General features: G+C 45.8%; 1 protein-coding gene across 4 annotated transcripts in view; it reads left to right on the top strand.

Moving 5' to 3' along the window:
- Nucleotides 1-26,946, top strand: part of OPHN1 (oligophrenin 1) — a 140,823-nt gene that overhangs the window by 90,607 nt on the left and 23,270 nt on the right. For 3 of the 4 annotated variants that reach the window (XM_075007783.1, XM_075007782.1, XM_075007785.1), the window contains 7 exons: nt 734-834; nt 2,227-2,318; nt 7,958-8,036; nt 13,401-13,434; nt 20,423-20,485; nt 23,015-23,089; nt 26,282-26,366. In XM_075007783.1, coding sequence (XP_074863884.1) covers nt 734-834; nt 2,227-2,318; nt 7,958-8,036; nt 13,401-13,434; nt 20,423-20,485; nt 23,015-23,089; nt 26,282-26,366 — 529 coding nt within the window. The remainder of the gene's footprint in view (nt 1-733; nt 835-2,226; nt 2,319-7,957; nt 8,037-13,400; nt 13,435-20,422; nt 20,486-23,014; nt 23,090-26,281; nt 26,367-26,946) is intronic. The other variant, XM_075007784.1, reaches the window with a different exon arrangement.

The raw sequence follows: 26,946 nt of genomic DNA, 5'->3' as shown, positions 1-26,946 counted from the left end.
CACAAAGAACCCAATGCTACGGAAGAAGTGGTTTATACCCATGAAATCTTATGCTCAGATAAATCTGTTAGTGTTTGTGCCACAGGACGCCTCATAGTTATTTGTAAATGTAAGATTCTATTTTAATGTGCTCTTGTCATTATTCTGCTAACAAAAAGTTGTCAGTAAGGGAAGAACAGTAATGCCCATTTTAAAACAAACAAACACACACATACAGTTTCCCCTCCTCTCTGCCCCATCCCTGTGATGTTGCTGTGTGTTTCCTGGCCTAGCTTTGTCAGTCCTGTTGGTTTGTCACGTCAGTCACACAAAATGCCCTTTCATCAGCTTTCCCTTCGGAGGAGGCTGGTGCTAACTTTTACCCAGTGCTTATTTTCCTCCTCGTTACTGCTGCTTCTTTCACTGGTAATGCTGCAGAAAGGGCTCCAAGCTTTCCTGTGTGTCTGTACAGCACTTAACACAATGGGGCTGTGATCCTGATTGGAGCTCACAGACCCTACCTCCCTATGAATAATAAATGGCAAGTAAGCTGAAGGACAGAGTGATGCACCTTACCATTATTATTACCATTTATTATTTATACAGAGGGAATGCCTGTAAGCCCCATCAGGTTCAGATCCCAGTGTGTGCTGGATGCTATGTAAACCCCCAGGAAAATGATTCCTGACTTGAAGTGTTGGCTGTCAAACTAATGCAACTGTATTGACTCTTCACTACCTTTTTGTTTGTGCAGGGGCACTAGGCATATCATGGGTGAAATACTACTGCCAGTATGAGAAGGAGTCCAAGATGCTAAGGATGACTCCCATGGAGCAGAAGCCTGGAGCTAAGCAAGTGAGTCGATTCCCTATAAGAGAGATGTCTGCAAAAATTGACAGTCAGCAGGTTGCGCCTCAGTTCCTTCTGTTCTGACTTGGTTCTTCTATGAGAAAACATGAGTATTAATATCTGCATAGCAGGTATATATGAAGCAGCGATGTACACAATTCCAGTAGTGGTAGTTAATTTAAGCACTGAACTGACATCTCCAGGGAGAGAAGGCCTCTTTGTAGCCACAGAACAGATACACCACAGACCACCAAGTAAAGCTTCTGCTAATCTCTCTCTCTCTCTTACACATACACACTCCTGTTAGTGCTACTGGTCTGTAGGAATTACCCCCGCCAAGGAAAAGTAGTTCAGTTTCCATGGCCTGGATTGGCAGTCATTCCTCTGATGAGCTCACACACAGCCATGCCAATGAATTCCAGCGGTGATTCACTTCATAAAGTCATGACATCTGCCCAGCACCAAGGGAGCTGATGCTTCAGCCTCCAGCCCTTCTTGCTCATTGCTTGCCTTCCTACACACCCTCTTTGTATTCCCTTCTGCCTGTAATTTACGTGTTGATCAGCCATAGAAGTGAGGCTACTCACTCTATGCCTGGCCTGTGGATTTGAGCAGTGTGTGTCATACCTAGAGTTCCTGGGGCTTTGCAGTGCTAGCATGTTTTCATGTTTTCTCAGGCAGACAAATTGTGAACGCATCCTGTTTTCTTTTAAGGCACAACCTGACTTGCACTGATAACTCAGATGTCTGTTTACAGTACTTAAATTAGCAAGAACAACAAGAAGTCTTGTGGCACCTTAATAGACTAACAGCTATTTTAGAGCATAAGCTTTTGTGGACAAAGACCGCTGAATTAGCAAGGGTATTTGAATGGCTCCATGATGGCTGCTTTCTGCTCCTTTTAAGGGACTCCTTTGTTCAGCATTATGGACTCCTCTCTTCAGAAGTTATTTGCTAGGTAAATTGAGAATGTTCGGTGGATTGTGGGCGGGATGAGGCTTAGCATCTTTACACCATGTTATAAAACAACAAAACCCTACTTTAAGCAACCTTTTTGCCCCAAGGCTTGTTGAAAGAATAGCTGCTAGGATTTTTAGCACAGATTCACGCTGTAGTCCCACTGATCTCTATAATTAATTGATATCGTACAAAGGAAGCCTCTTTTAGGAAGCTATTGACCTCTCCCCTGGCTGCTGCTTTGTGGAATGTTGAGAGGATCATCTGCAATCACGTTACACGTGCCAACTGATTAGCAAGGCTCCTGTTGGGATTACACAGTCGTTTCCAATTCAACAGACAGTGAGGCATTGCGTTCCAACCAAGGAGCCCGTGAACTCTTACCCGTACTCTATATGCATTTTTAAAATGTTGGCTCCCCATATCTCTCTCTCTCTCTAGGGCACTTCGGGCTTGACCCTGAAGTACTGCGTAAGGAGAAAGACTGATTCTATAGACAAGCGATTCTGTTTTGATATTGAGACCAATGAAAGGTGAGATGGAATGATGGCTGCTTCCCCTTTTACTGCAGCTTTGAAAATACTACACCCACTCCTGGGATCTGGTGAGGGTGGGCTGCTCTGAATATCCTAAAATCTGTTTTGTGGGGAGAGGAAGATAGTACACCAGGGGCAGTGCTCCCCCGCCTTGACTATAGTCTTCATGCCTGATCCAAAGCCCACTGAAATCAGTTGAGGTTTTTTTTTGTTGTTGTTGAATTCAGTGAGCTTTTTATGGGCTCTGAAAGGACTTGAGGTTTCTCAACTCCCACAGTCTTCAAGCTGGATCAGGCCCCCTCATACTTCGCCATTTGTCTTTTACCCTTCTACATATTACCAGTCAGACACCCAGTGGGTTGTTTTCTGCTTTACTCACTAGGGGCCTGATTCCATTCCCCACTTCTACCCTTCTGGACATCAGCCTCCAGAGCATCCCCCAGGTTGTGGGCGCGTGCTGCACGCTCCACAACATTATCAAGAGCAAGGAGGAGGCTTTCATCCAGGGGTGGGCGGTCAACGCCGGCATGGGCTTCCCCCCAGCCAGCCGCCGCACCCAGCCACCAGGCCCACTGTGATGGGGTACGGGTCCACGAGGCCATGCAGGGCCACTTCAATCAGGCAGACCCCTGAGCACCTCCCTGGCCTTCTCTGGAGGACTTCCCCCCCACAGCCCGCACACCGCCCCCCGAACAAGCACACGCCTCCAGTTATTTGGAAAATAAAACCTTTTTTTTTTTTTTCTGAAAACTGCTAACTTTGTTTTGTGCACAACAGAAACTGCAACCAATATACAAAAAGGGGGACAACTACATACATGGGGGGCCCAGCAGACAGCTCAGCCATTGGCCCGTCAGTCTGGGGTGGGGGCAGAGGGGGGCGACCCCTGGCGGGTATGGCTCGTGACCCCCCCCCCCCCCCGCAGTGTCCGCGGTCCCCGGTGTGGCCGGCTGGGGGCTGGGAGGACCAGCAAGTACAGCTGGGATGCCTCCACTGGCCGGTCTTCAGCCCCAGTGGGCTCTGGCCGTGGGGAGCTTGCAGGCAGCACAGCAGGTGGGGCGGCAGGTGGTGCGGCAGGGGAGGCATCGGGTGGAGCGGCGGGGAGGGCAGCGCGGGGGGTGGGAGCCGGGCGACAGCCTCCCAGATTGACCCGGCTGTGTCCCGGAAGACCCCCATGAAGTCCTTCCAGGCTGCCCACCACCGGCTGGACTCCTCCTTGTCAAAGCAGAGTCTTTCCTCCACCACCTCTGTCTGCCGCCAGAGAGCTGCCAGGAGCTGGGAGTCCACAGGGGCCATCCCCAGGGTCCGGCGGTGGCGGGACCATCCCGCTGGCCTTGGGGGTGTCTCCAGGCGCTGGCGGTGGCTGACCTCCAGTGGGCTGTTGGGGACAATGAAGGGTGCCTGGCTGCCAGGGGCGTCGGATCGTGCAGCTGCAGAGAGGGAGAGAGGGAGGGGAAGGCTGTTAGTACCATGCTCTGGCCCATGGCCCATTCCCCCCCACCCTTGGGTGCTGGGTCTCCGTCCCCATCGGTGGGTGTGATGTCCCTGTTGGCTGTCCCCGTAGCATTGTCCCCTTACCCCCGGGGCTAAGGCTGAGTGCTGTCCATGGATGCGGGTGCTGATGGGCGCTGATGGCCGTGCCGCCGTCCTGGGACCGTGCTGTGGCTGGGCGGTTGCAGGATGGGGTCCGCTGGGAGCGTGTGAGGCTCCCGGTCATGTCTGGTGCCCATGGCCCATGGGTGTGTGCCCTGTGGGGTACGTACCTGACCGTCCATTGCCACGGTCAGGGGAAGCCCAGTGGGCGGACGCCCGGCTGGTGCTCCAGGAGGGGAGGTCTATGAGGAGCCCCCCCTCCTCACTGCTGGACCCTTCCTCTCCCATCCCGAGTGGGGGGCTCCTCTGGTGGGCCCCGGGATGCGGGGCTGGCCTCCAGGCCGGAATCCAGCTCCGAGGCCTGCTGGGACTCGTCAGCCATGGTGTCAAGGGTGGCCTTTGAGGAGGAGGTGTCCCAGGGGCCCAGGATAGCCCTGAGCTCCCTGTAATCGGGGCAAGTGGCAGGGGCGGCCCCAGACCGTCTGGCCGAGTCCCGGGCCCGGGCGTACCCCTGCCGCAACTCCTTCACATTACTCCGGACGTGATCCGGAGTGTGGGCAGGGTGACCCCGGGCGGCCAGGCCCTCAGCCAGTTGGGCAAACACTTCTGCGTTCTGTCGCTTGCTCCCCGTCACGTGGAGCACCTCGTCTTCACCCCAGAGCCCCAGCAGGTCTCGGAGCTTGGCCTCCGACCCGGAGGGGCCCCGCCTCACTTTGGCCCCCCGCTTGGCTGCCAGGGGTGCCTGGGTCCCCTCAGGAGGGGAGCCCTGGGGGCACTCGGGGGGCTGGCTCGATGCCATGGGTGGTGGGTGGATGGGTCGGGGCCTGTAGAGGGCATGCAGGGCTAGCATGTGCGTGTGCTGCTGCCTGCACACTCTCAGCTTCCTGCCACAGGAAATCCGGGTCCGTGGTGCTTTAAAGGCTGCTGTGTGCAGGGACCATAGAGCCCTGCAAGGGCTGGACAGAGCATCTCAACCTCTCAGCTGATGGCCACCATGGAGGACCCCGCTATTTCGAAGTAGCGGGACACAGGTCATCTACACACACCCTACTTAGACGTTCAATGTCGAAGTAGGGCGCTATTCCCATCTTCGGATGGGAATAGCAATTTCGATGTCTCTCTGCTTAACGTCGATTTCAACATCGAAATAGCGCATGGTGTGTGTAGACGCGACGGGTGCTATTTCAACGTTGTGCCGGCTTCTTCGAAGTAGCCGGCTAGTGTAGATGCACCCATCCTGTTTTATCCAGGAAGAACGGACATACTGAACAAAAATAGATAAATAAATAAAATAAAAGGCAAACATTCCTCACTCTCTCAGCCTTTCACATTCCTGCTTCATTCTGAAATTCAGACTGGCTTCTTCCTGAATTCGTTTTCTTGTGCCAGCACTCAATTTAGCTGTTATTAATTTAGGCATTTGGAGCAGTAATTTGCAAATCATCTTGAACTTGGAAAAGAAACCAAATACTTTGCAAATGATCAGAAGTGGCCATAGTTGGATGAGAGTGGCTAAAGTAAATCTCAGTGTTTGTGAGTTTCTGAGGCTTCTGTTGTTAGTGCTGTTGGAAGAATGTGAGGTGTAGAACTATGCAGTGTTTTAGAATGTATAGTGCTGTGCCAAGCCTTTCATTACTTATTCAGTGAGATTTATTGGCATAAGGGCGGAGGAAGACCAGTGTTTCCCATAAGCTGAGCACTTTCACTGCCACCCAGGAGAGATTCAGGTGCCATCCCTACTGATTAGCAGAGCGTGAGTTTTGGCCGATGGTGCACATCCACACATGTATTGGTGCACATAACAAAATTTATTCTCATGAATGGGAAAAAAATAACAGGAATGCTGAAGAAGACTGCAGAAGACCTCTATAAATAATAATCCATAGGCTAGTGACTGCTTCATACCCTCAGCAATTTATAGCAGCCACACTCCTTGAACCTCTGGCCAGTTCCTAACCATCATGCTGGGAGATGTGTGATACGAGGTCCCTCCAGCACAGGACGCTGAGCCAGCACAGTATGTTAAAAGACAGTGCTGCATTTGGCAGTACAGCATGACATAGAAAAGTTTTATACTCAGATTTTTGGAGTGAACCTGTTTTCTACTATATTAGCGAACATCTCATCATGTTAGAATCATTTGTCTCCTGTCTGGCAAATCTATAAATAAGATGGCAATTAAGCATGAACACATGGGTCAAAATCTACCCTGCCTTACGCTGGACTCCAGTGGGCTATTGGATTGTAGCTGGGCAGAAGGTGACCCACAGTGTCATGCACTTACCATTTGTCTCTTTGGAGTGTTTATTTAGTTGAACTGTAAACCAGTGGTTCCCATGAGACAAACAATTCTGCAGCGTACCCAGCCTTCTTCGGCTGAATCGATTGCTCATAAAGGTCACGTTTACTTACATTTCCTATGGTTACAGTTGTACTAGAGAGGTTTGCAACGTAGTAGTGCATATAACAAGGTAAACAGGGATCAGATGCCTGAATGTTTCAAATCCACCGCAGAACAGACTGTCTTAGACAGCGAGCACAGACACCTTTTAAAAATCTGCTCAACGCCAGGCTAGGGATGTTATGTAAACAAGCAACCACTGTAAATTTCAGTGGCTACTCGCTTACTTGCGAGTGAGCGAGGTGGCTCCAGAAAACAGGCTCCCCTGCCTGCCAGCCTGTTGGAGCTGGAACGTGGTATTTAAACAGCATCCTGGCTCCAACGGGCTCTCACCTTCTGTCCTTGCTCCTTGTACAGCAGGGATTTGGGGGGTGGGGCTACCCACCAGCTTGTTTGGGTCATGAAGCAGCATTCCAGCTGCCTCCCAATGCAAACAGTGTCCTGCGGGGTCAGCATTTTCCCTCAGAGCCACTCTGTGGAGGGTTGGGGTGGGGTGGGGGAATCAACAAACCCTGCACCAGCTGGGAATCAGGCAGCCTTGCTGTTTGAGCCCCAGCTGGCATGGGGTCTTCAATTTCCCCCAGCTCCCTCACGGTGGCTCCACGGAGAGCTGCAATGAGGGGAAAATGACAGAATTTTGCAGCATACTTGGACAATTCTCATGGCACACCAGGGTGTCCCAGCACACTGAGTGAAAAGCACTTCTCTGCACAGGGAGCTCTGTATCTCCACCATCTTCAGTGACGCTAACAGTGCCAGAGATCCTCGGCACCTTTCTCACCCCTGTCCATTTTCCTCGACTCTTTTTTCTGCATTACGGTGCTAATGAGTGGAGAATAAAGATGTAGGAATTTCTTTCCTGAAACTGAGAGGCCGTGAAGCAGGGGACACAAGACAGGACTAGTAGGGGTAGGTGGGTCTGGGGCTGGTGGCAGATCCCCAGGCAGCAGCCAGCATCCTGGGCACAGGGCCAGTACCTGCTGGGGAACATTTCTAAAATGTGGGGGTGTTGCAGCACCCCCAGTTCCTGTGTCTATAGCTCCCTTCCCTGCCCACTGCAGCCCTGAGTGCAACTCCTCCCTGAGCTGTCCCTATCCCACAGAGGGCACCAGATTTCTCCAGAATAGCTCTGCTGAGCAGGATCTCTCTCAGAAGGGTTGAGAAGGAATTAACCCGACTCAGAGTGAAATGATTTTTTAGAAACCACATGACTTTGTAGTGTTACCGACTGAAAAAACATCAGAAAATGTGTTAAACTGGTAGCTCTGAGAGCCAGCTGGGAAAGAGCATATCTGGATACCATAGACTGAATGATGAAGTCACTGCAGATGAATGCTCAAAGACCATGTGAGAACTAGACGATTGAGGAGCCAGTTCTGCCAGTGTCATTAGCACGTGTGTAACTTCCATTTTTTATGTTGTGCCTAAAACTTAGATACAAACATTGTGATAGCCACATGCTTTAGAAATACTATATGTGGATCGATGTATATAAGTAGATGATGCATGACCACCTTAAAGTGCCATCTGCACACCTTTTTCCTGAATATTTAAGTGGTCTCCAGAAAGGAACTGTGTAAATCTTGGATGAAGTTCCTTTGTGTCTTTTTAAAAAAACCTTTTGCTTTAATTCTGTGGACAGGGCTGGGACTATCACATTGCAAGCACTTTCAGAAGCTAACAGGCGGCTATGGATGGAGGCCATGGATGGAAAGGAGCCAGTGAGTATTCAAATAATCATTGTCTGATTTACAGATGTGCTTTGTATCAATGCCCTTTACGGGTGTAATTTCACACAGACAAAGAGCACACTGGTAAGATGATTTGGAGAAGCTCCTCTTTCTGGGTGTCCATTTGAGATTGGATATGTAATAATCAACATCATTAGTATTGTGCAGTCCATAACAGAGGTAATGGTAGTCCATTGATCCAATGATGACAAATCTGTGCAGATCATCTTTTATTGATCTCATGGTGTGCCCTCTGGTGACTGTATAAGCCAATTCTAGAGGTGCACATTTTGCTGCAGATGGTGCATGGGAAGTTCACAATCAGTGGGTTGTGCATTGCTGATGCTCTGTGACGTAGTTCGTGTGCCTCTTGTAGATGCCGGCAGCGGTCTTCCTCAAAGGCAATGCAGATATTTCTGACTGTTGCACGCCACTGTGTTCTGTCACTGGCGGTGTCCTCAAGGTCCCTAGGTTTGATACTGGTGACTGGCTTTGATATCCTTGTAGCATTTCCGTGGATGACCTTTATGCCAGATGCCCTGGGAGAGTTCACCATACAGAAGCTGGTGAGGGATTCTGTTGGCATCCATGCAGCTGACATGACCGGTCCAACGTAGTTGTGACTTCATAATCATCGTTTCTATGCTTGTCATCTGGGCTCTCTCGAAGACCTCAAGATTGGGGCACTTTGTCTTGCAAGCAGATCTTCATGATGTTACGGAGGCAACGCATGTCAAATGCTTCGAGCTGCTTGATGTAACGCCTATATAGTGTCCATGTTTTGCACCTGTACAAAAGAGATGAGAGAACAACAGCTCTGTTGTTGACAGTTTTGTTGACATCCAGATGTTGTGGTGGTTTAGAACTTTGACACTCAGACAGCCAAGTGCCTGGATTGCTTTGGATATTCATGCGTTGATCTCATTATCCAGTGATCCCTCACTGGATATGACACTACCCAGGTATTTAAAGTTCTCCACTACTTTTAAGCTGAGTGCCGTCAATGGAGATACTCGGGACAGGAGCATTTGATCCAGGTGCAGGTTGATGGAGAACTTCTGTCTTTCCGAGGCTGATAGTTGGTCTGAAAAGTTGCGAGGCCTCAGCACACTTGTTGACAATGTGCTGAAGATCGTTTTCAGTGTGAGCCATAAGGGCACAGTCATCGGCAAAGAGTGCCTCAGAAAGGAGTTTCTGCATTGCCTTAGTCTTTGCATTCAGGCGACGGAGGTCAAAAAGTGAACCATCATGCCGGTATTTCAAGTATATACCTCAGTCCAGATCTTTCATTGCATAGTTAAGGACGCATGCAAAGAACAGGTTAAATAGGACAGGAGCGAGAACACATCGTTGTTTCACGCCGGTGGTGGTGTTAAAGGGGGCTGATGTGGCTCCATCAGACAGTACTTCGCCTGTCATGCCGTTGTGGAAAAGGTGTATAACCTGGACAAATTTTCTTGGGCAGCCAAGTCGTATTAGAATGTTCCAAAGGGCTTCCCTGTTGACGGTATCAAACGCCTTTTGTCAGATCTATGAAGACAGCATACAGGTGCATGTTTTGTTCAATGCACTTCTCTTGTATTTGTCTGACAGCAAACACCATGTCGACTGTGCTCCAGCCAGGTCAAAAACCGCATTGACTTTCAGGTAGATTTGCCTCAGAAATACTGGCTGTTAGGTGGTTCAAGATGATGCGGGCAATGATCTTCCCTCCAAGGGAGAGGAGGGATATGCCTCTCTGGTTTCCACATTCTGCTTTGCTGCCTTTATTCTTGAAAAGGGAGACAATAATAGCATCGCGGAGGTCCTGTGGTATGTTTTCATCGTCCCAGATGCTGATGATCATGCTATGGAACGTTGCTAGTGCTGCTGGACCTGCCACCTTATATATCTCTGCTGGTATCCCATCTTTTCCAGGAGCTTTTCCTGAACTCATCTGGCTAACAGCTTTCTTAATCTCACCTATAGTGGGCGGAAAGTCAAGATCTGTCAGGACTGGTTGCTGTGGAATTTCATTGAGGACGTTATTGTTCATGATTGATGGTCTGTTAAGGAGGTTGCTAAAGTGTTCTCACCATCTTTCGTTGATGCCCTCTTTGTCTTTGACCAGTGTTGTGTTGTCTGATGAGAGCAATGGGGTAGTCCTTGGTTTAGAAGGTCCGTAGACAGACTTAATAGCACTAAAGAACATCTTTGCGTTGTGGGTCTCAGCATAGTGCTCAATTTCTTTGGCTTTGCTCTCCCACCAGCTGTCTTGTATCTGACGGAGGTCTTTCTGTGTTTTGCTCTGAAGGTGCTTGAAATGGTCCCATTTGGAGACTGAGGAGGGGTCATTCTGCCATGCAATAAAGGCTTTTCTCTTTACTTCCAATGCTGAACATATTTCTTCTTGGTTCTCATCGAACCAGTCCTGATGTATTCTTTTCTTTTGTCCAAGTGATGTTATTGCTGTGTCAGTCACTATCTGCTTGAACGGATCCCACTTTCCGGTTACAGTACCGATCAGTTGACTGTGGGATGTTAATTTGTCATTGAGACTCTTCTGAAAATTGTTGAAACATTGAGCATCCTTCAGTTTGGCTATGTTAAAAGCAGGTCACACATGCTTAAGACATTTGTGCTGAGAGGGAGCGATGTAAAGTTGAAGAAACATCCTGACTAATCTGTGACCTGTCCAGCACACTGCGCCTCGCATTACTCTGGTGATCAGTATGTCTCGGATGTCTCGCCTTCTGACAATGGCATAATCTATCAGATGCCACTGTTTAGACCTAGGGTACATCCAAGTCGTTTTGTGTTTATCCACTTGTCGGAACAGAGTGTTGGTAATAGTCAGGTCGTTTTCAGAACAAAGGCTCAAAAGGAATAGTTCATTTTGCCTACACCGTGTGGCCCGGTTATTCCTTTCCAGTTCTCGTTGTCAGCCCCGACTTGGGCATTGAAATCTCCAAGTAGGAGTAGTTTGTCTGTTGCGGGTGTGGCCTTGATCAGTCTGTCGAGATCTTCATAGAATTGTTCCTTTGAGTTGTCAGGGCACGTTAGAGTGGGTGCATATGCACTCATGATGGTGGCATGACATTTGGCATTTAGTGGGAAGCGTAGTTTCAGCAATCTTTCATTGATACCCACTGGAAGGTCTGGGAGTTGACGCATCAATGAGGTTTTTATTACCAGACCGACTCCATGTATTCTATCCTCTGTCTCAATCTTACCCTTCCAGAAGAAGGTACAACCACTTCCTAGTTCACTCAAGAAACCTTCCCCAGCCAATCTTGTTTCACTTAATGCTGCTATATCGATGTTATAGCGGGCTAGTTCACGAGCAATGAGAGCTGTCCTTCTCTCAGGTCTTGCAACAGCTTCTCGATCCAAGAGAGTATGAATGTTCCATACCCCAATGGTAAGTTTTCTCAAATTTTTCTTTTGGTTTTGACTGCAAGTAGGGTTGAACTGCCAGCTGCAGCTTGCTGGCCAGTTGTTGTTGAAGGGCAGGCAATTTTTAGGCTACCTTTTCTAGGCCCCTCCCTTACTAGGGTGAGCAGTGCTGTCCTAAAGAGGACTGCTCAGATGCCTGGGATGCTGCTGGGCAGCTCTGCTGCCCCATGTACAGAGCTGGATGACCACTTGTCCACAGGCTGCCTACATGCAGGATTGGGACTACGACTCCCAGTGGTAACCTCCACCTGTCGCTTCGCCCCTCCCCCATCGCCGCAGGACTTGGGTGATATGATGATTTGCACAGGACCTGTGTGTGAAAGCTTTTTAAGTGGTAGAGCCATTGCACAGGAGCAAGCCCACTCTCTCGACCTTGGAAGTCAGGCACCAGGGGTGCATAGAATCGTCACGACTGGTAACTTCTTTGGTTGCAGTGGATGGCCTTGACGTCTGTCATGCCTTGCCAAGCCCTTCACTTTCCACAAAGCGTTACAGAACCGCCTTCTTGACTGTTGGATCTAAATGATCTCTTCCGCCCAGTCTGCCGGAACTGACTTCGCATGCTGGGTAGGCACATCCCAAAATTCACCAAGGGTTTGAGCCCCGTTGGTTACACTCAACCGGTTTGGCCGGCCTGTCAAAGCCGTTGCCCGGGGTGTGGCTGCTGCGCATGCTGCAGCTACGTGGAGCCACAAGTGAGAGCTGAGTGACAGGTGGGGACCAAAGTGGACGGACTACCCCCGAAGGGGTACAACAAGTCCCTCCAACAGAGGTACTACCCCTCCCTGTACACCCCATACACCCTATAACAGATACAGAGGTGTCAACTCAACAAATAGGTATGTCAAAATAGATTTTACCCAGTCATTCAATGAACAGTTACCGTACAGCCTGTCCACTTGTGCCCTTTGATATCTCATGTTTTATTTCTGTTTTTTGTACTGGCATCAGTTGAAACCCATAAAAATGTGACTCGCAGGAATGGAAAACTGGCGCTGAATTTGCTGGTGTTTCTTTTGCCGAAACAAACAGCCCTCAGATCTGTTTTAAGTAATTCTGGTCTTGCTTGCATAATGTTCCTGCTTGTAAATCCTTCATCTCAAGTTGTGACAGCCCATGTGACTGAGAGAGAAAGCGAGAGAGCAAAGAGGTTTGCTAATACTTTGTGTCCCCCTTCTTTGGTTTCCTTATTTTAATCCAAGCCTAGCATAAACTTCTCTCTTAGACAGAATTTCCTATAAGCAGCAAATGCAATGTGCAATATAGCAAAGCACATTCCATACATTTTCCCATTCCTACTAGCTGTTCCTTTTCCATAAGCAGGCTAGAGTTATCCAATACCTTTGAGCACCAGGTTAGGTGCAACACTTTTTACAGAGACTTTGTGATGGACAGAGTAACTCGGGGCTGAGTGGGCTGGGACTAGGGCATGTCAGTTGGGCTTCCAGATGCTGCTTACCGAACTTCCTTGCTGCCGTAACAGCAATACATGTGGGAATTTGTGACCGGCATGTAATGGCATTTGTCTGGATCCTGCACATTGAATTACTTAGGCTGGAGTCTCGGCAGTCATTCAATAACAAGTAGGGCATCTTCATGTTACCCTCCTATCTGTGAGTCTGTTGATGGCTGACCTGTATACCCTCTAGGCCTAATTTTTACTAATATTCAAACAAAAAATCTTTGTGTTTTAGTGGGGGAGGGTGTGTCTAAGGGAGACAGGGCACCAGTGAAATTAATGGACATTACCACACCTGTCTTGAATGTAGGGTTGTACAAGGTTTAATACTGTGCTTTTGAGAGCCAAGTAGTACACAATACTGAATGTCTGAGATTTGCTTTGCCTGCGTCGATTCACCTTAGACAGCAGTTCTCAACTTGTGCCTGGTTTTGCTTTTGTTTCCCTCTCCTTTCGCATAGATCTACCACAGTCCCATCACAAAACAGGAAGAAAGTGAGTAATTCATGGTTCCATTCTTCTGAAATGTGCTGATGTCATATAATATACTAGTTGGTAAGTGTGCACATCATTGCTGTGTGCTGGATGGAATGTATCTCACACCAGCTCACATGGTCCTGGGTCCCCTCCACTCAGGGAACAAATGAACTAAAGATCTCTTTAGAACCTGCTCCTGAATGAAGATAAGTACCCTCAGGTCTCAGTGGTAGTTGAGGGTTTTTGGCACCTTGCAGGATAAGGCTCTTAGCTCCCCAAGTAGAATCACAGAATTCTAGGGCTGGAAGGGACCTCATGAGGTCATCTAGTCCAGCCCCCTGCCCAAAGCAGGATCAACCCCAACTAAATCATCCCAGCCAGGACTTTGTCAAGCAGGGACTTAAAAACCTCTGGGGATGGAGATTCCACCACCTCTCTCAGTAACACATTCCAGTGCTTCACCACCCTCCTGGGGAAATAGATTTTCCTAATATTGAACATAGCCCTCCCCGTGTGTAACTTCAGACCATTGCTCCTTGTTCTGCCATCCGTCACCACTCAGAACAGCTTTTCTCTCTCCTCTTTGGATCCCCCCTTTCCGGAAGTTGAAGGCTGCTATCAAATCACCCCTCAGTCTTCTCTTCTGCAAACCAAATAAGCCCAGCTCGCTCAGCCTCTCCTCATAGGTCATGTGCTCCAGCCCACTAATCATTTTCGTTGCCCTCTGCTGAACCCTCTCCAATGCATCCACATCCTTTCTGTACTGGGGGGCCCAGAACTGGACGCAGTATTCCAGATGTGGCCTCACCACTGCTGAGTAGAGGGGAATAACTCTGATGGAAATGCTTCTCCTAATGTACCCCAATATGCCGTTAGCCTTCTTGGCTACAAGGACACACTGTTGACTCATATCTAGCTTCTCATCCACTGTAATCCCCCAGTCCTTTTCTGCTGCACTGTTACTGAGCCAGTTGGTCCCCAGTCTGTAACAATGCTTGGGATTCTTCCATCCCAAGTGCAGGACTCCGCACTTCCCCTTGTTGAACCTCATCAGATTTCTTTTGGCCCAATCTTCCAATTTATCTAGGTCACTCTGGACCCTGTCCCACCCTGCCAACTTATCTACCTGACCCCCTAGCTTAGTGGCATCTGCAAATTTTCTGAGGGTGTAATCCATCCCCTCATCCAGGACATCAATAAAGATGTTGAACAATACCAGCCCCAGAACTGATCCTTGGTGCACTCCACTTGAAACCAGCTGCCAACCAGACATAGAGCCATTGACCACTACTTGTTGGACCCATCCATCAAGCCAGCTTTCTGTCCATCTTACAGCCCATGAATCCAATCCATACTTCCTTACCTTATGGGTAAGAATGTTGTGGGAGACTGTATCGAAAGCTTTGCTAAAGTCAAAGTATATCACATCCATTGACTTCCCCATGTCCACAGAGCCAGTTACCTCATCACAGAAGCTAATCCGATTGGTCAGTCATATGATCTGTATGTTCGTATTTCAATCACATAATACCACGCCAGGCCCCACTGCCACAGGGCAGCTGTACTGCAGCAGCAGGACCCAAACACGGCTGGCGCAGAATGCGACCCTGCTGCTAGAGGGACATGGGGGGGGTGGCTTTCATGGGGCCAGTGCTGGGGGGCTCAAGCTGCTCCAAGCTCACCTGCATATGCTGAAAATCAAGGATATTCCCACCCCCACTGCGTCTCTAATGTCCTGGGACTGACGTGCCTGCACCAGCACACGCCCTGCTATTGGTACACAGGCAGAGACGTGAGGCTCCAGGTGAGGAACTTACATTAAATTTCAACCCACCTAGAAAAATGAAGGTTCCAAATTTAGCATGGAGCTCTGCATTCTTGAGATTCAAGTCCTAACTGACTCTCACCCAAAACTGAGTTCTGGCCTGCCATGCGATTTCTTTGATTTTATCCCCTGGGTTGCTATTGAAGTTAGACCAGAATGGCTTCCCAGCAAAAATATTTGTCTGCAAAGCACAGGCTTCCATTTAGTGAAAACTACAGGGCATTAAGACTAAATTTCCACTAAAAATATGGATTCAGTTAACTGGAAAAATGAGTTCCATGATATATGAAAGTGTTTCATAAATGTAAAACAATGGACTAAAACGTTGTAAAAGTTTCTTGAAACTCCACATCCCATGAGTTCTCCTGTCTCTCTTTATCACAGCTAAGTTGTGAGAGCTGCCAAATGCTGTACTTACTTAATAAGATGAATCTGCATATGCCAACATCTCATTACAGCCATATCAATCTTGCTAAAATTGTTATTCCTCTTAGCTTTCCCCCTTTATTATATATTCATTTAGTCAGTAATGTCAGTCCTTATAACCATACTGCTGTTAATATTTGCCTATATTGGACTGGAAAGTTATGTTACTCGGATATCTGCAATGAGCATTGATAACCTACTTTCTGCCTCTAGAGGCTTGGCCAGTTCCTTGGCCCTCGGGAGTACTTTCTTAAACTACTTTCTCTTAATTAGTTTACAGCCAGGATTAAAGAGTCTTTTTTATACATCTGCTTCAAACCAGTCAGTTATCATTGGACAATGCTATGATACAGTCCTAGATCTGTCATACAAATGCAGTCAGGTGAACTGTATTTTTTACTAATTTGTAATTAAAAATATTATCTGTGGATACAACACAGCTCTGTACAATCCAGCCACTGGATCTCTGCTAACATTGGCTTTGGCCCTACCTGGAGTCTGTTCTGTTTAAAGTTTCCTGTATGGATATTGTGCGTAAGGAGGCTGCTTATCACTAACCTGCTGATGGAACTGGGATGTCTGTTTTTAACTGATTCACCTAGTTCTCCCTGAGGCTGTGGCTACGCTAAGCCCACCGGGGCTATGGCAATGTGGCACTTCGGGATATGCTAATGAGGTGCTGTCGTGAATATGCAGCATCTCATTAGCATAACAGCAGCCACACACGCTTCAAAACGGCCCCGATTTCAAAAGCCCCTTATTCCCAAAACCAGATGGGAATAAGGGGCTTTCGAAATCCGGAGGGTTGTTCGAAAGGCTCCTGGCTACACGGGTGGTGTGTGTGTGGAAACCGGCAGTTTCGAAGCGTGCGCAGCCGCCATTATGCCAATGAAGCACTGCATATGCATGGCAGCGCCTCATTAGCATAGCCCTAAGTACCACGTTACCATAGCCCTTCCGAAAGGAGAGGCTAGTGTGGCCACAGCCTGAGAGTTTGTGCCAGGATTAGAGCTGATTCAGATTAGGAGTGTGGAATTTTTCACAGTGAACAACACAAAACAAATGTGTCAAAACCAATTTTCTTAATATAAAAATGTCACTTTTCATGAAACATTTTGGTTTTCTTCCATGAAAATTGAAATAATTAGACTCATATATTTTGGCTTTGAAAATGAAAAAACAAGTTGAAACAGAATTTTTGTTTTTTGACTAGGGCTGTCATGTAATTAAAATTAATTGCAATTAATCAGGGTGTTAATAATAGAATACTATTTAAATATGTATGTATACTTTTTAAATTTTAAACTATATTGATTTCAGTTACAACATGTAACGTAAAGTGTGCAGTGCTCACTTTTGTATTTGATTACAAACAGTTTTCACTGTAAAAAACAAAAGAAATATACCAGCAGCCAAACTCCACATTACTGAAACTCTAATCCAGGAACCTATCCCTGCACCAAACCCATTGCCCACCCTGTCCAATATCTGTACAAGTGACACCATCCCAGAGCCTAACCACATCAGCCACAGCATCAGGTGTTTATCCACCTGCACATCAACTAACGTGATTTATGCCATCTTGTGCCAGCACTACCCCTCTCTCATGTACGTTGGACAAACATAAAGGATTGGAAACATGAAGGACTGGAATACCCAAAAACCTATAGGGCAAGGGTGTGCAAACGGGGGGGTGTGCCCCTTCGGGGGCTGTGAAATTTCAAAAGAGGGATGCAGCACAAGCAGCTCTCCCTCCCGCCGCAAGGGCCCTTTGCTGACTCCCCGTAGCTCCCGTGCACATCTGTGCAGTGCTCGTGTGCTGTGCTGCCAACCTCCATGCCAGCAGAGGGCTGCCTTCATGTCTTGTTTCCTCCACCCCCACCCCAACCTGGGGGGCCCTCCCTGCAGCCTCTCGTGGCTCAGCTACTCACCTGCCTCCCCCCCGCAGTTTGTGCTGTCATTTTTGCTCCCCCACTTCACATTTTGCAGTGGCTGCTGAGTGGGGGTCAGTTTTTACTGGCAAAGCCCCTTGTTTCAGCTTCCCCAAAGAGTCCAGGCTTCTCTTTTTTTTTTTTTTTTTATCTGTTTTTTTCTTTTTTAAGTGCTATTATGTTGATCTTTTGTTTAGTTCTTTTATTTTCTTTAAAAGCCTGCTTGGGAGGACTGGAAAAGGAGAGGGATGGGCTCTTTAAACATTGGTGGTGGTGAGGTTTTTTTTTCCCCCCTCTTAAGCTGAGTCGGGTTGCTGAAACAGCAACATGAACTACCTGGGACTGCTGGAGTTGGGAGGGCTCTTTAAATAGAGTGATTTTTTTTTTTGTTTTAATAACTGCCTGGGAGGGCTGGGGAAGGTGGCTCTTCACACATGCTTTGCCTCCTTTTGTATAGTGAGTATCCTCTCTCCCTTTGGGTGCGTTGTCCTTGCTCAATTGCAGTTTATGTTGCTGCCTCATGTAGACTGGCGCATATGGAAAGGGGTTTTTTTTATTTGTTTGTTTATTTTCTTTTTCATATGAACATAAAAGAAATTTCTGTTGGCTTGGATTTTATTAGACAGGTTGGGGGACCCTGGTTAATTGCAGGGCTGTAAAGTGGGGCCCAATATAAAAAGTTTGCTCACCCCTACTATAGGGGACCGCTTCAAACCTCCCTGAACATTCAATAATGGATTTAAAAGTAGCCATTCTTCTACAAAAGAATTTTACCACAAGATTACAGAGGGAGACATCTGAACTGGAATTCATTTGCAAATTTGACACATGTATATTAGGGCCTAACTGAGATCTCAACTATCTTATGCATAGCAAGGGCAATTTCCCCATCTTTGATGTTCTCAGGAATCTTGTTTAATTTGCTTCATCTGCTGGTCCTACTACTGGCAGATAGCTTCCCCCACTTATATTCTTCATCCTCCTCCCCCTTACATCCTCCCCCCCGCTATATAAACCCTGGATTCTAAGTATGTACTCCAATCATCTGAAGAAGTGGGTCTTACCCATGAAGCTCATGATCTAATAAATATCAGATGGGTAGCCGTGTTAGTCTGGATCTGTAGAGCAACGAAGGGTCCTGTGGCACCTTATAGACTAACAGAAAAGTTTAGAGCATGAGCTTTCGTGAGTAAACTCACTTCTTCAGATGCTGGTCCAGCATCTGAAGAAGTGAGTTTACTCACGAAAGCTCATGCTCTAAACGTTTCTGTTAGTCTATAAGGTGCCACAGGACCCTTCGTTGATCTAATAAATATGTTAGTCTTTAAGGTGCTACAGGATTGCTCATTATTTGTGAAGCTATAGACCAAAATGGCTACCCCTTTGAGTACTTGTAAGAGGTGAATTGAAAAATACTATTTCTTTTATTATTTTTACAATGCAAATATTTCTATTAAATTAATATAAAGTGAGCCCTATACACTTTATTATATTGTAATTGAAATCAATATATCTGAAAATAAAGCAGAATAGTCAAAATATTTACTAACTTTCAATTGGTGTGCAGTTAGTGTTTAACAAAGCAGTTAAAACTGTGATTAATCATGATTGTTTTATAAAATTATTTTTGAGTGAATCACAAGTTAAGTGATTTACTGACAGCCCTAATTTTTATGTTGATACAGAACTTTTTTTTTAAATAATTGACTGCAGATTTTATTTTTAATATTATTTTTTGCCAGAAAAATTCTGGTTTCCTGACTAGCTCTCCCCATGGCTTGAATGCTTCTCTGCCCAAATCTGCTCCTGATCTGAAGGACAATAAGAATAAAAATGCAGAGCCCAGTCCTCTCCCCAATAAAGACCACATTAAACACCAACATTTGAGAGAAGTTCAAAGCACTTGTTTGCAATGGACAGAAAGTTGTGGAAGTGTAAGAAGCTGTTGACAGCAACAGAAACACCTGCACACTGTGTCCTGTGATCCTAGAGAAGTGAGTGGAAGAATTAGTGGATACAGCTAATTCATTTTAGTAAAGTTGCAGGATTAGGTCCCGTAAGGAACTAAGGTAGCTGATTCAGTGCCCATTGTAATAAACATAAATAGTCTGATTCACTTCAGTGGAGTTTAGTTTAAGCCAAAGCAATCTAATTTCCCTCATACCACCTGTTGAGGAGTCTCCAGGAAGGCACTGTGATAGGCTATTGATAAATCAGTGAGGACAAAAACATGTCTTCTTAACTTATGTGGTACCTAGGCAGAGTCCTGTTGTTGTCTGCCCTCTAACAAAGTAGATAAATAATATATGGACGTTTCTATGTTCTTTTGATGTCGCAGAGGAGGGACTGCAGATTTTGCTGTCCTCAAAAGTCACAGATCAGCTTTTTCCAGTTGTGTGGTTGAACTCTCCAAATTACAGTTTTATCAAAAAGCTCAGAAGTCTACTGTTAAAACAAGTGCAAGAGCAGAAACAGAAGAACGAGTGAATAATCAGTTCCTGGCCAGATTCTTAATAATTTAAGCGTGCTTTGGCATAAGCACCTTAATAACATAAACGTGCAAATCCCTGGATGTATGTGTCTACAGTGAGCTACATGCATCCACAGGCCCTGACTTGCACGAGTGTAGCAAGGCATTTGCATATGAAATTGTACCTGTGCACTTAACCTGTGTGTGGATTTGAAAATGCAGCCCCTACAAATGAAGCAAACTTGTTGCTAGGTGTAATACCTGCAGTAACTTGCCACCTTTTGGGGGCTTTCCGCCAATAATCGCATGTTTACATTCTGCCAGCTAACTTTGCTTCCCCTTTGTTTGAAATAGTGGAGTTGAATGAGGTTGGCTTCAAGTTTGTAAGGAAATGCATCAATGCAGTGGAGACCAAAGGTAAGAGCTCAGCCCTGCATCTGGAAACATTTTGCTTTTTGGGCATTAACTTTCTTGAATGGCATTTGCTTGTGCTGTAATTTCTCCAAGAGGATAGCAAATGGATCTAACAATCACAGAATCATAGAAATGTGGGGCTGAAGGAGACCTGGACAAGTCATCACATCCAGACCCTTGTGCAGAACCAAGTAAAGCTAGAGCCTCCCTCGCAGATTTTTTATTTATTTATTTACTCATTTATTTATTCAGATCTGTTCTTTCAACCCTCCAGTGAAGGGAATTCCACAGCCTCCTTTGGGAACCTATTCTAGAGTTTACCTACCTTTATGGTTAGAAAGTTTTTCCTAATATCAAATCTAAATCTCTCTTACTACAGAGAAAGACCATTATTTCTTGTCATGCCTTCAGTGGCTATGGTGAACATTTGATCACGGCCCTTTTGAAATATCCCTTAACATATTTGAAGAGTGTTATAAAGTTCCTCCTCAGTCTTCCTTTCTCAAAACTAAACATGCCTAATTTTTTTAACCTTTCCTCATAGGTCATATTTTCTAAACCTTTTGTCAAAGATTTATGTCACAGGAGAAAGAATGAGCCTACAAAACAATAAAAGCCTTATTCCCCACTAGAACATTTTGCAGTAGCATACTCTAGTCAGAGCTGAATTCTCCCTTTCCCTTTATTTTCATTAGATAATAGATTCTTTTCCTTCGGTACTGATACATCACATGTTTGGTAGCAGGCCAAAGCTGAATGGGTTGGAAAGTATTTAAGGCAATTTTGAGTTTGGAAAATATCTGGAATTATTCAGGTTTGTTTTGTGAACAGTGTACTATGTGGGGTGAGATTTTCAACGCTTTCTGTAGGATTTTAACCCCAAACTCCCTGTAAAATGAATGAGAGTAGCGTGAGACATCATCCGTGCTCCTCTGAAAACTCCAACAAACTATGCTGAGTGTACCCATCAACTTCCTTAACAACATAGGAGAGCTGGGCAAATAATGAAAACTCATTTCCAAGTATTAGTCCAGGCTTGAAAAAGAATGTGCTTTGACTGGAGTCATTTTCTGTGATTTTTCTAGCAGACTTGTTTACTGATTTAAAAAAAAAAAAAGGCGGGAAGAGAGGTAAATAGTAGGGTCCTTCAGGGATCTGAACTGTGACCACTGCTGTTCAACATGCTCATAAGTGATCTGGAAAAAGCTGTGAGCAGTAAGGTGGCAAAGTTTGCAGATGATACAAATTAATTCAAGACAGATTAAGTCCCGAGCTGACTGCAGAGAGTTCCAAATGACTCTTACAAAATGGGATGACTGGGCGAAAAAGGGCAGATGAAATACAACATTGATGAATGTAAATGAATGCAAATTGGAACACATGATCCCAATTATTCATACAAAGTGATGGGGTCTAAATTAGCTGTTAACACTCAAGAAATTTTGGAGTCCATTGTGGTGAGCTCTCTGAAAACATCTACTCATTATGCAGCAGCAATCAAAAATTTAACAGAATGTTGGAAACCTTTAGGAAAGGGATAGATAGTAAGACATATAGGCTGCGTCTACACTATGGGTGCGTCTACACTTGCATTCCTTTTTCGAAAGAGGTATGCAAATGAGGTAAATTAAAAATGCAGTTGAGCTATAATTTGCATATTTGGGGCCTCATTTGCATATTCTAATTTCGAAGGAGCTTCTTTCAAAAGAAGAAGGCCAGTGTAGACACTGCTCTTTCAAAAGTAAACCCCATCTTCGAAAGAATCCTTCTTCTCTTTATTTAATGGGAAGAAGGATTCTTTTGAAGATGGGATTTACTTTCGAAAGAGCAGCATCTACATTGGCTTTCTTCTTTTGAAAGAAGCTCTTTTGAAATTAGAATATGCAAATGAGGTCCCAAATATGCAAATTTATAGCTTATTTGCATTTTCAGTTTACCTCATTTGCGTACCTTTTGAAAGAGGAATGCAAGTGTAGACACACCCATAGGATGCATCTACTGTAGGAGCTTACTTTGAAGCAGCCAGCAGAGAGTCTACAACACCTTTTCCCTTACTTCAAAGTCCTTCCTCCATCCCTGGGAATGGAGTGGTGCCCTACTTCAAAGTTTACCTTCGAAGTGGGGTGTGCGTGTGTGTAGACACTCAACTTTGAAGATGCTTACTTTAAAGTTATTTTTTGTAGTGTAGACATCGCCATAATGTCATAAGTCCACTATATAAATCTGTGTGCAGTTCACCCCATCTCCAAAAAGATATATTAGAATCGGCAAAAGGACACAGAAGGTAAAAAGTTGCAGAAGTTATCTGGTGAATCATTTTCCCTAATAAAGTTTGGATTTATGTGACATGTTCATGAGCAGTTTTTAAAAATTGTTTCTTCATTATTCACGCAGCTCTTCCTCTCAGTGCTGTCACTCTGTGGCAGGCCTGGACACTACCTGTAGCATATTTGCTACACTAGGTGGTGCTGTTTAACATCTCTGACCGTGAAAGGGCACTAAACTAAGTCTTTTCTGCATTCTTTTGCTCAGGGATCTCTACTGAGGGAGTGTACCGAACCGTTGGCAGCAATATCCAGGTGCAGAAATTGCTGAATGCCTTCTTTGGTAAGACTAACCAGTTCTTGGATGACTGGAGAGCAATTTTTTTTTAACTGTAAAGCAAGACAAGGGGGAACTGATTCCCACAGTTACCTGCTCCCCTACACGCTGCCCGGAGTAGCCTCTCTCTGCTATTGTCTTTCTTTCCAGACTGCTGCTCTTCTTCCCCAGTCCTTGTGGTGTGTTGCTTTCTCTTCTTTTCTGGCTTGCTTCTCCAACCCAGTCTCTCAGTGATCCCTTTAAAACATGGCCAGTTATATGTGCAGCTTCAAAGTAAGAAGCCAGGGGCGTCAATGTGACAAGAAGAACGTGGAAGTGGAGTTGTTTGTGCAGCATGTGATGACTGCAGTGAGCAAAGAGAGCCCAAAACAGAGAGATCATTGCTAATTGTCAAACAGACTCTCTTGTCCCAGAAATAAGTCCTGACTTCCATTTACGTAAGGTCCCTCTGCTCCTCTCTGTCCGTATAAATGGGCCTTCGGGCTAATGAGAACTAGAGCTAAGGGCTGAGTCTTCCTTGTGAGTTTTATACAAGTGTAATTCCACTAGAGTTGCTTCCAATCTACTCCGTGGTAGACCAGAATTTAGCCATAAGTGCGATGACAATTTTTGCTGCTTGCTTTGGTTTTCCTATATCTAAAACACTTCACAGTATCATTTTCATTTACCAGATGCCCATATTGTTCACTTCTAGGTGCATTTGCAAGAAAAGACCCACTTATTCATTGTTAGCACAAACCAGATAACTGCTCTTCCCACAGAGCTCCACCCCACAACATCTTCAGACAAATCCGAGTACACAGAAAACCCTCCCAGAATGCCCTGAGATATTTAACAACACTGAGTTGTGTTGGGCCAAAGAGGGGAGCGTATTCCAGAGTCACAGGCTCTACTCTGAGAAAACCCTGTTCCCAGACCCCAAGGTACAAACTGGTCTGCTCAAGCTTTGTTGGACAGAGGTATAGCTGTAAGATAGCCATGAGCCAAACCATTCTGGATGGCTTGTCTGGTGGGAAAGACTCAATAAAGCTGGAGCATAGAATAAGCCTGTAAGCTTCTGCCTGCCAAGTAGGCACCTAGTATAAATGCACTATACAGAGACCATTACAGGTTGAAACTGTCTCATCCGGCAGGACCACAGATGTTGCTGGACCTGAGAGTCCCAGCTGCCCAGAGCCACTCTGGCGGGCAGGCTGCTCCTACTGGCGGCAGAGAGCCCTTCAGGCGGCCCCATGGTGGTGGGAAGTCCACCAGGGAGCCAAGCAGGGTTAAGGAGCCCTGCAGGGAGAGTGGCTGGGTCTGGAGAGCCCTGCTGGTGGCCTCACTATGGGGAGCCCAGACAGGCTGGCAGGGGCAGGGAGCCCCGCTGGCATCCTCACAGCAGTGGGGAGCTGCAATGGGGCTGGAAATCCCTGGCAGCAGCCCCACTCAGCGGAGAGCCAGCCTGGGGTGGGGTGCCCCCCTGGAGCCCAGTGGAACAGAGCCCCCAGGCAACCTGGGGTTGTGCAGCTTGTGGCACCTGCCCTCCTCTGGTCCAGCAAATTCCCTCGCTTGGGACCACTGAGGTCCCAAGCGTGCTGGACCAGGGAAATACAGGCTGCATTACTTTGATCATTGTTGTTGTTTATTTTTATTAAAACATTGGACTGTTTGTGATATCCCCACACGGTTGTACTGGATTTCCCTACAGTTGGACCATCTTGTATGTTCAGATACACTTTTCTGATAATTTATAAGGTAGAGAGAAGCTGTTAAATAGCTCATGTTTTCTAGCATCTCAGTAAATAGCTCTGTGCTTTTCCATTCCAAACCCTGGTTGGTGGCTTTTCATTTGTAAACCTACATTGGTTTGGTTGACCACTGTGTCATCACTCCTTGTACAGAAATCCTCATTTTGGTCACAGCAGAAAATCCAGCAGCAGTACTTAATAACACCTATGAGCGGTGAGCCCTTTGGATTTCTCACCCAGCCTTGTTTCTCATTGTACTCACGTAACTCATATTATGCTCCCTGCCTTCCCCAAACCAAATCCCTAATCTTACAGAACCACAAAAATACTGTGGTTGTCCAGTTAATCTGGACATGAGCACAGTATACCTTATTCTTCTCTTCTCTTTGTTACCCTCCATGTTTCTACTTACATGGAGATATTATGTGGTTATTTTTTATGGGGAAATAATTGGAAATAATAGGGTGAAACTGAGCAAATGACATTTTAAGTGGGACATCAAGAAGTTTGTTCTAACACTGGGGTTTGATAGAATTCTTACTTTTAGAGGACTTAAGTAATGGGGCTTCCACCACTTCCCTTTAGGGAATAGCCCACAAAGCTGTTGGCTGGTGGAACAGACCTGGAATGCAATAGTTAGGGCTTCTCTGCCTTTGATCTTGGAGGTCCCTAGTAGAAGTGCTTCCCTTTTTTAGTTGGATGATAGCCTTGACCAGTCTAACACCACCTTCTTATCCTTTCTCCTCCGCCCCCTCTAATTTTAAATACACCATCCTCCTGTTCAGTTCGAGAAACAAGGTAACTCACCTGAGTTAGCTATCCCATTGTAGTTTTATGACAAAGTAAACTAGGTGAGCACATCACGGATGGAAACTATAGCTAGTCTGATCTTACTGCATCTCAGGTAACACCATAAATGCTTATCTCCTCTTAGGACTTTACAGCACAATCAAGGTTGCAAGTTAGCTATCTCACTGTGAAAAACCAAACATGCACACCTTTGTGTTAGTGCAGACAAAGCCTCAGTGTTGGTATGTTCATTATACTTTACCTGTTGAAGAGGAATCATTGGTGTCACTTCCATGCTGCTCTATCTTTCTCCATCACTAGGGCCTATCATACCAGAACAAATTTTAACAGAGAGTAAGCCGTGCTAGTCTATACACTATCAAAACAAAAAGCAGTCAAGTAGCACTTTAAAGACTAGCAAAATAGTTTATTAGGTGAGCTTTCGTGGGACACACCCACTTCTTCAGACCAGTCTGTTCTGGTCTGGATATGGTCTGAAGAAGTGGGTCTGTCCAACGAAAGCTCACCTAATAAACTATTTTGCTAGTCTTTAAAGTGCTACTTGACTGCTTTTTGTTTTGACAGAACAAATTTTGTTACTTATTTTTTGAAAAAATCATGCTTTGTGTGAAAGCTAATTTATTTTTTATTATCTGCCACTTTTTTTTTTCTCTTCAAGATCCAAAATGTCCAGGGGATGTAGATCTCCAAAACAGTGACTGGGACATCAAGACAATTACCAGTTCGTTGAAATTCTACCTTAGGTAACTTCAAAATCATTGTTTTGTTTTTGACTCTTTCCCAAGCAGGGCTGGAACTCTTTGAGTGAAAAATGTGGTTTTTGTTTGAAAAATGTCTCTGCTGTACAAACTTCACATCCATTTAGGCTGTCTCTACACGTGCATTCCTCTTTTGAAAGAGGCATGCAAATGAGGGAAATTGAAACTGCAAATGAGATGCAGATTTACATATCTGGTGCCTCCTGTGCATAATCTTTCAAATGAAGAAAAGCAGTGTAAACACAGCTCTTTCGAAAGTGAACCCCCTCTTCGAAAGAACCTTTCTTCCCTTTTTTATGGGAAGAAAGGTTCTTTTGAAGATGAGGTTTACTTTAGAAAGAGCTGCATCTGCACTGTTTTTCTTCTTTTGAAAGAAGAATATACAAATGAGGTGCCAGATATGTAAATCTCCACCTCATTTGCATGCCTCTTTTGAAAGAGGAATGCAAGTGCAGACACAGCCTCGGAGAGCTACATAAATAAGAGAGCGGCTGGCTTGCCAGTTGGGCAGCCTCAAGATTCCATGGGAATTTGAGTGGAAAATATGAGATGTTCCTTTCTGTTC

Source organism: Carettochelys insculpta, chromosome 13 (assembly GCF_033958435.1).
Source record: "Carettochelys insculpta isolate YL-2023 chromosome 13, ASM3395843v1, whole genome shotgun sequence".
Taxonomy (NCBI): Eukaryota; Metazoa; Chordata; order Testudines; family Carettochelyidae; genus Carettochelys; species Carettochelys insculpta.
This window is presented reverse-complemented; position numbering and strand designations above follow the sequence as displayed.